The 9,497-nt window shown below is 39.4% G+C and overlaps 1 protein-coding gene across 9 annotated transcripts in view; it reads left to right on the forward strand.

The window, feature by feature from the left end:
• LOC118280470 (zinc finger protein swm) overlaps positions 1 to 5,514 on the forward strand; it is a 31,649-nt gene extending 26,135 nt beyond the window's left edge. For 4 of the 9 annotated variants that reach the window (XM_050701881.1, XM_050701883.1, XM_050701884.1 and 1 more), the window contains 4 exons: positions 826 to 979; positions 1,740 to 1,868; positions 3,512 to 3,613; positions 4,250 to 5,514. In XM_050701881.1, the coding sequence (XP_050557838.1) occupies positions 826 to 979; positions 1,740 to 1,868; positions 3,512 to 3,613; positions 4,250 to 4,342 (478 nt within the window). In that variant the 3' untranslated portion in view covers positions 4,343 to 5,514. Of the gene's footprint in view, positions 1 to 302; positions 330 to 825; positions 980 to 1,739; positions 1,869 to 3,511; positions 3,614 to 4,249 lie in introns of all 9 variants that reach the window. The other 5 variants (XM_050701877.1, XM_050701882.1, XM_050701878.1 and 2 more) reach the window with 2 other exon arrangements.
• The last annotated feature ends 3,983 nt before the right edge of the window (positions 5,515 to 9,497 follow it).

Below are 9,497 nucleotides of genomic sequence, written 5' to 3' on the forward strand. Positions count from 1 at the left end.
GGGTAGTATCCTCGGTCAAAATTATTTTTTGAATATTTCAATACAATAAAATATTCAAAAATAATTATTATTTAGACACCACTGACAAAAGGTGAAGGAAAACATCGTGAGGAAACCTGGGCTTCTAATTTCTGATTATAAGTTTGAAATCGCCAACCCGCATTAAGCAAGCGTGGTGATTGATCAAACCTTATTTGTGTGAGTAGAGGCCTTTGGTCAGCAGTGGCCACTTATAGGCTGTTGATATGTGTGATGTGATAAGTATTATCTATTTATTTATAATAAATTGTTAACTTTTCAAGCTACCGTATTGTGAAGAGAAAACTTAGGTGAGATTATAACTATTTATATTACAAAGCAAATGAAATACATATTGTGTTTTGCTAAGATGTCTTCCATGGAGGAAGGCAGAGACAAATATGTTTTTAACTTACTTTATGCTGTATTTACTTTTATGCCTCTAGAAAAATTTCGGGATCGATTCCCATACTAGACAAACGAAATTTGTATCATAAATTTCTCAACAATAGCATGGATTTTGTAAGGACAATTTCATTAAGGTTTAGCCCCCCTCTGTCTACCCCTTTGGGGATAAAAAGGGGAGACGTTGCATATATTATAATTTCATTAAGATTTGCTGCCAGGCTGATGGAAGCTCGCAGTTAAAACTGTTCAGATTTATCAGAAAGCGCTGCTGCCCAGTCTCTAATCAATATGCAATCCTTCAATCGGGTCTCAGACACCCACAGGCAGAACAGCGGAGGTTAATTTTTTTTTTCTATAATGAAACTGTAGCATAAAGCCTTAAGTGTCGACTGTTCGCAGGGGTGGCAGGTTCAATACCCCGACGAGGTTCACTCGAGGCGGTATCGCGACGAAGATGTTCAGCGTGAACCAGTCGGTCGATCATAGGCCGAGGGCTCTGCTCATCTCGGGATTCGAAGCCGATGAGCTTGACGCTTTAGTTGCACATTTTTCTGTGAGTATTACCTTTATTTTTAAGCTATTGCATAGCTTCTATAGCGGGTCTTGAGCGTGGAGACCGAATCCAGAATTTCCGTAACGAAAAAAACCTAACACTTTGACAGTTCTTCTTCAGTGTATGTGAACTTGTATGTTTGTAAACGCACCCACGACGCAGGAGAAAATCCTAGTGTGGGGCAATGTTATAAAGAAAAAAAAAGAAGAAAAAAAGTTCATAATTGAAGTGGCGCCATCTGGCAGTTTGACAAAAAAGTTCAACTAAAACTTAACAGGTGGCGTTACTATCGCATGTTCAAGTAGCAAGCGCCCGGTTGGCGCGGTAGCTGGGCAATTGGCTGCCATGCAACGTGTAACGGGTTCGATTCTCGCACGGAGCAACTCTTTGTGTGATCCACAAATTGTTATTTCGGGTCTGAGTGTCATGTGTATGTGAACTTGTATGTTTGTAAACGCACCCACGACACAGGAGAAAATCCTAAAGCCCCGTATTCATGGTAAACATTTGTTTAGCAACAGTTGCTAAACATTGTTGGTGAGCGGCGAGAATGTTGCTAGCAACTATGTTTAAGCTTGTCAACATGATGCTGTCCACGCAGTGTTGACAGCAACTCCGCAACACCTTGATTCAACTTTGTTGCGAAACAAATGTTTACCATGAATACAGGCCTTTATATGGGGTAACGTTAAAAAATAGTGAGATTCTATTCTTATTTGATGACACGCATAGTACTTAAGTATACATATTTGTGTTGCAGCAATACGGCGAGGTGATAAGCAAAGAGGTGGAGTTGTCGGTGCCGCAACTGGTGCTGCAGTACAAGTCGCGGCAGCACGCAGAACATGCCATCGCCAACGGGAAGCATTACAACGATAGGACGCTGTCGGTACGTAGTTACTGTGTTACTACATATTTACTGTCGGTGCTGCAGTACAAGTCGCGGCAGCACGCAGAACATGCCATCGCCAACGGGAAGCATTACAACGATAGGACGCTGTCGGTACGTAGTTACTGTGTTACTACATATTTACTGTCGGTGCTGCAGTACAAGTCGCGGCAGCACGCAGAACATGCCATCGCCAACGGGAAGCATTACAACGATAGGACGCTGTCGGTACGTAGTTACTGTGTTACTACATATTTACTGTCGGTGCTGCAGTACAAGTCGCGGCAGCACGCAGAACATGCCATCGCCAACGGGAAGCATTACAACGATAGGACGCTGTCGGTACGTAGTTACTGTGTTACTACATATTTACTGTCGGTGCTGCAGTACAAGTCGCGGCAGCACGCAGAACATGCCATCGCCAACGGGAAGCATTACAACGATAGGACGCTGTCGGTACGTAGTTACTGTGTTACTACATATTTACTGTCGGTGCTGCAGTACAAGTCGCGGCAGCACGCAGAACATGCCATCGCCAACGGGAAGCATTACAACGATAGGACGCTGTCGGTACGTAGTTACTGTGTTACTACATATTTACTGTCGGTGCTGCAGTACAAGTCGCGGCAGCACGCAGAACATGCCATCGCCAACGGGAAGCATTACAACGATAGGACGCTGTCGGTACGTAGTTACTGTGTTACTACATATTTACTGTCGGTGCTGCAGTACAAGTCGCGGCAGCACGCAGAACATGCCATCGCCAACGGGAAGCATTACAACGATAGGACGCTGTCGGTACGTAGTTACTGTGTTACTACATATTTACTGTCGGTGCTGCAGTACAAGTCGCGGCAGCACGCAGAACATGCCATCGCCAACGGGAAGCATTACAACGATAGGACGCTGTCGGTACGTGGTTATTGTGTTACTATTACTTACTACCGTACTCTGCCTTACTTAGCCCTTTTTTGCTTTCGTACCTTCTCCTGACAATAAGGATTAGGACACCAATTTGGTGCAGTCGTTCATATATTTTGCCGATTTATTTTGATTTTGATTTATATAGACTGTATACACTAGCTGACCCAACAAACGTTGTTTTGCTTTATAAATTAATTCTAGTTGTAAGTATGTGTTTTTTTAATGCTACATTATACAATGTTAACAAAAAAATTTCGTTAAAAAAAATTATGGGTGAACAACACTTATCACTTAGGGGTATGGAAAATAGATAATAGCCGATTCTTAGACCTACTAAATACGCATATAAAAATCGGTAAAGCTGTTTCGGAGGAGTACGGTAACTAACATTGTGACATGGACATTTTATATATTAGATTTACTATTACTTCACTTTTATACTGGCTACTCCCACGTTGTTTCACCCACTCTGCTCGGCTCCTATTCGTCATACAGTTACACTTTGGAATGAGCACCTAGTTTCACTGACGGACAGACTGATAGACTATTATTTATTTCTTTATTTGTTGACATTTCATAAGTACCTATTTATGGTTTTATTGGAAGTGTAGCACATCTTTGCCGAAAAAGCACCCTTAGAGTTAGTTATACAATTGAAAAGCTGACTATATTAAGAGCATATTTCTTCCACCGTCTAATGAATACATATTATTGAACAGATAACCTGGACGGCGAATACAACAGCGAACACAAACAGCGCGCCGCGGCCCGCGGACCCGAGGCCCGCGCGGAATGGCGAACAGAGAGACGAGAAGGACGAGGTAAGAGAATATACTAGTACATATATTATAAATACACTAGCTACTTCCGCGCGGTTTCACCCGCTCTGCTCGGTTCCTATTGATCGTAGCGTGATGATTTATAGCCTATAACCTTCCTCGATAAATGCGCTATCCAACACAAAAAGAATTATTCAAATCGGACCAGTAGTTCCAGAGATTAGCGCGTTCAAACAAACAAACTCTTCAGCTTTATAATATTAGTATAGATAATAGGATCGATCTTTGATATTGGATCTTTCAAAACCCTTTTTCTCTTGATGTCATTGATTCGTCAATGCTCTACGCAGTCTCACGCTATTTTCGAAGTTCTTGAGATATTATTATATTTTCTAATCCAGTGATTACAAACTCTAATTATTTTTACTCGATATGACTTAGGAATCGGTCATAAACAGCACCTCTTATTTACCTCTCACTACATGGCAACTGTCAGAGTTGACCTCTTAGATTGTGCGGACTATAGTCTATACTAGTAAAAGTCAATGGATCACACAAGTTTTTTTGTGCTGGATTCGAATCTGTAGCAACAAATCATCATTCGAATTGACAACATCTTTTTTGGGAAGTTGCCTTACAATCAAATTAAAATGTCTTAAAACGTTATTATTTCTTCAGCAGACCCCAGTGGACCTTCCGGAGGACACGTTACTCCGTTTCGACGAGGAAGAGGAGGATGACGCTGATGAGGACAGGTCCTGGAGACGTTGACCTTCGAACCCTCGCCGCAAGAGCCGCGGCATATGACCCGCATATGTAATATTATACTTAATATTAACATAGTAGGTTAAAATGCCGATTTTAATCACCCATTTTCACCCAAAATCGGAATTAAGATCCGATTTTTAAAGTAAATTTCTACCGATTTTGAATGAAAATGTGTTATGGATTTCGGCTGTGAAACAAGCGCTAGTTACATAGAATAGAATAGAATTGAGAAATAATTGAAATGTGCTTTAAGGATAGTTCGAAATTCGATGAATGATGTTTGTGACTATGAGCCCCTAGTTTGGTTTGAAAATAGTTGAGTTATATTTAGATTCAATCATTTGTAAAGCCGTATCTACTTAATTCTCTATTAGACAAAAATACCTTAAAACAACTAATACTGTAGTTTCTACCTACCCCCTAGGTGATATATAGGGGGACTGGTAATTAGTGAACGATATTTAAACACGTGATTGTACTCATGATTACAAACAACTTTCCCAAAGAAACTCATTTGTTTTATTTTACAAAACAACAAAATACCGCGCGCATGATCAGCTGTTAGCAGCGAGGCGCCCGCGCCCGCGTTATTGGAAGACTAGTAGGTATTTTGGAACTTTACTTTGTTATTGTGATAAAAATAAAATAAGTATACAAAAAAAGTTTCTTTAGGAAAGTTGTTTGTAATCATGAGTACAATCACGTGTTTAAATATCGTTCACTAATTACCAGTCACCCCTATATTATATGCAGATATAAATGCAAGTTTCTTCTATATAAATCTCATATTTAGTTTTCTATTCTATTCTATTGGACGAGAGTTTGTATTGGCTACTAATAACTGTTACTTATACTTGTTATTACTTTCTCTATAGCATATATTTGTGTTTATATTGTAAGGTAATGTGTTGCGCAACGCGTCTTGTGTGTTGCGCTAAATGGGTTAGAGTTTGCGCAATGGGTGTTAAATGTACGGTAAAACAAATTTAAAGTTGCGCAATTTGTTACCGTTTGCGCAAAACGTGTTCAAATTTGCGCAATGCTTGTCAAATCTTGCGCTAATGTTTATAGTGATATCCTATACCAAAATTTAATAATATCGACAATTTTATTATAACTTTCGTGAGACGTGCTAAATTAATTATTATGTTATCGGCTTACTCACATAACTGTTTGATGAGGAACTCGACTAGTTTCAAGCCATGCTAGAGGCTCGTATTCATGAAAACTAGTCGAGTTCCTTGTCAAACAGTTACGTGAGTAAGCCGATAACATAATAATTAATATCGACAGTTTTAAAAGAAAATACTAATTTGCGCATACTCTAAGCACGTGCGGTTAAATTTTCAACCTTACATCTTTAGTTATAAAGTTGAAAATTTACTAAAAAATCCTTACAATATAAAACAAATACTTTAAAACATAGTTATAATAATGAAACGACCGCGTCCTAAACTTAATACTTATAAGTCACAATTATCAGCCGTACTCAGAGTTGTTTAATGGTTACTTAACCCAGTCCTTAGTAATGGTTTTCGGAACAAAATCGTTACTAAGGAATAGTTTTAAGGTAAGCGTCCACAGGCCCGCATCGTACGCATCGCATCAAACGGATACATTTTGACTGCGTCCACTGTATCGACAGTGATCGGATTGCCGACGCGAGTATTAGCAATTGGATTTTTGGCATCGGCATTCCGTATGACGTCATCGGTACGCATCGCATGTAGGCATTGCCGATGATGCGGTCCGTACGATGCGGATCAGTGGACGCAGTTGTACGAGTTTCTATACAAGACAAACTAAAATCCGTTGCGTGCGATGCGTACGATGCGGGCCTGTGGACGCTTACCTTAAGGAATAGTTTAAGTAATCATTCAATGTCTTTGAGTGTGGTAGGTAGTGATTGAATTTAACTAAGATTAAAATTATGGCCCATACATTAATACATACATACATACATACTAATTCATTTTTGAGACATATAGGGAATAAAACAGGGTGTAAACAGTACTCTTAGTACAAGTTTGCTTTACGTTTAACGAAATAACGAACCGATACGACCTTCAAACCTTCAAGAAAAGAGCATACTCCTTTTTAAAAAGGCCGGCAACGCACCTGTGACTCCTCTGGTGTTGCGGGTGTCCATGGGCGGCGCTGATCGCTTACCATTAGGTGACTCGTTTGCTCGTTTGCCTCCTATTCCATTAAAAAAAAATGGAAATTTAGAACGCATGTGGCACCATGTATATATGAGTTTGTTTTATGTTTAAAGTAATCGAAATGAGAGCGTTCGGCGCTCTGATTCGTTGGTTTATTTGAGCTGACCAATCAGAGCGCCGACCGCGCGCTCGCTTTTGTTTACTTTAAACGTAAAGCAAACTTATACTAAGGGTACTTGATTGGCCGGCTCGAATGAACCAATCAATCAGAGCGTCCAATGCACTCTCGCTTTGTTTTCGTTCAACGTAAAGCAAACTCGTAGTAAAGGTATAACGCTCCCGAAAAACGCTACAAGAAATTGTTTTTATAATTTTAATCGTTTTAGTTTTCGTATTATTCATGCAACATCAGCCTTAAGTCTTTGACTGCCAATAGAAAACTGTTGAAGGCAAATCCTCCGCTAACGTCGGTCACCGGTGACCACCACGGCGTTCAATGTGTTAAGCAGTTGATTACAACTATTATTACATAAAATAAACATTGATATCCTTAATTTTTTTAACATCATCCCGTTGGCGGTTTCTTGGGAGCGTTCCGTTTACACCCTGTATATTAAATAAGTTTATTGTAAAAAGTTAATTATTGACACTGACACCGTGATAGTCCACTGCTTTTTTAAGAAGGGAAAATCATCCAATGGCTTCTCTCGCGATGCGAGGCGAGAGGGAGCGTCAGATTTACTGATTAAAAACCACCTCGTTCCTACTCCTGCTTTTCGAGCCAGAGCCCCGGTAACCCGCTAGGTAGTCCGCACTGCTAGACTATTAGGCTGCCTGTCCACCGGAGCGGAGCGAGGTAGCGAAGCGGAGAAACGGAGAAATATGAACCAATAGGATTGCACAAAATCTGACCATTAAAGAGGAGCGGAGATTTTGTTTAAAACTTCTTAAACTATTCAAAAGTTTCTTTAAATCTCCATATTTGGCAATAGTATTGGGGATAGCAGTAGTTTAAAGTATCAGATTTATCAGAAAAGGCCAATGGTCTCTGTTCCTTTACTGGAAAAAATTGCGGCCGTACATTAAAAATATAACTTTTTACAATAAACTTATTTACCAAAATCATTGCTATACAAAGTGCCTAGGTCCATAGGTTCAATTCTTGAGCCGATATCTCGTAAACGCTCAAACATTTCGCTTGTTTAAGCAACTTATATACACATATACATACATATACATAAAATAATATATAATTACATATATAAATATTTTTACATACACAAAAACACCATACGAAAGCAATACTCGAAGTAATATTATTATTTATATGAAATATTACTTATTACCTGTTAGATTTTGCATTTTGTTATGTTATTCATTTTTCGTAGTTTTTGTGGGTAATTCGCCTTTTTATTTTGGGGGGTTGTAAATCATTTAATGACTTCTCCCGTTCAGACGAGGTGAGAGGGAGTGTCAGACTCTTACTAACTAAAAACCACCCCGTTCCTACTCCTGCTTTTTGAACTGGAGCCCCGGTAAAGCTTGGTAGTCCGTAGCTCTGGGTAATTTGATGCCTAAGTCAAAGTCAAAGCATTTATTTTGATTAATCCTAAATTAGGCTTTTTTGAAACATCAAATTGAATTGTCCGTCAGCTAGGTGCGGATAAGATCTACTAATGCCAATAATATTATAAATCGGATGAGGATTTCTCCCGTAAAAGTATAGATTCCTAATCTAGGTTTTGACATCAATGTCAGTCGTAATTATCCTTCTTCCAAGTACCTCTCACCACATCAACAGCCTATAAGTGGCCACTGCTGACCAAAAGCCTTTTCTCACACGGAGAAGGTTTAAGCATTAATCACCACGCTTGCTCAATGTCGGTTGGCAAATTTCAAACTTATAATTAGAAATTATAAGCCCAGGTGTCCTCGCGATGTTTTCCTTCACCGTTTGTCAGTGGTGTCTAAATAATCTTAGAAAGTACGATCGCTTGAAGATATCTGTTTCAAAATTTAGTTTGCAATATTCCACTAAAAAGCCCATAAAATATGGTTGCCAGATCCAGATTGATCATTTCTAGGGCCACGAACGGAATTTGAGTTTTGGCGTCCCATCCGAGACTAAACTATAAAAGTAGGAATTAAGTAGGTACCTAGAACTCACCCTTCCCTAAAAAGACAATTATCCACAAAAATATGAAGAAATGAATAACATACCTTATTGCGTAGTCAATAAGCGACATTATTAAATAGATACCTAAGGTCAGAATTGAACTAAGCGCTTATCAACATGTCTTCCAGCCTTCTAAGGGCTTGAAGATTTAAAAAAGTTCAAATTTATGTCAGTCACTTAGTCAAAGGGTTAGACTATTCGGTTATATAGGGGATCGTTTAGTAATAAAGTCTAGGTAATCTAATTTTCAGTAGATTTTCGTACTAAGAGATAGAATTTGGTCTTTAGGTCAAAATCGCTGTGCGATTTTTATAAACACACCAATAAGAGTTGAACTATATGTCTATAATTCCGCGGTGTGACGTCACACTCCTGCCCTTTCTCAGATCAGAGGATTATCAGAGGCTCAATTCCATTCAATTCACTCCAAAAACACCAAGTGTGGGAGAGCCATCCTTCGGCACGAATATACCACGGTCTCACTGAAAACCGACTGTACTTGCTTCGCCAGTACAATACTAAAACAGAAAACCGTGAAACAACGCTTGCGTTGAGTGAGTGAAATTACCGGAGTTATGGTTGTTGGGAAATAGGGGTTGGGAAACCCCTTCCCAATCTCCTAACCTTACCCCTTAAATTCCTAACCCCACCCCTGCCTAGAGTAGGCATGACGGGAATAAAAGGCGTGACGTTGAAAAAAAAATCTTACTTTTGTGCTTTATTTATATACACATCTCACATCGATTTTGACCTAACTATAGTAACCAAATCTACTGATAAATAGGTCATTACAACTGGTTAGCAGCCACGAACTTGAAAC

This window comes from Spodoptera frugiperda, chromosome 21, assembly GCF_023101765.2.
Source record: "Spodoptera frugiperda isolate SF20-4 chromosome 21, AGI-APGP_CSIRO_Sfru_2.0, whole genome shotgun sequence".
Lineage (NCBI taxonomy): Eukaryota > Metazoa > Arthropoda > Insecta > Lepidoptera > Noctuidae > Spodoptera > Spodoptera frugiperda.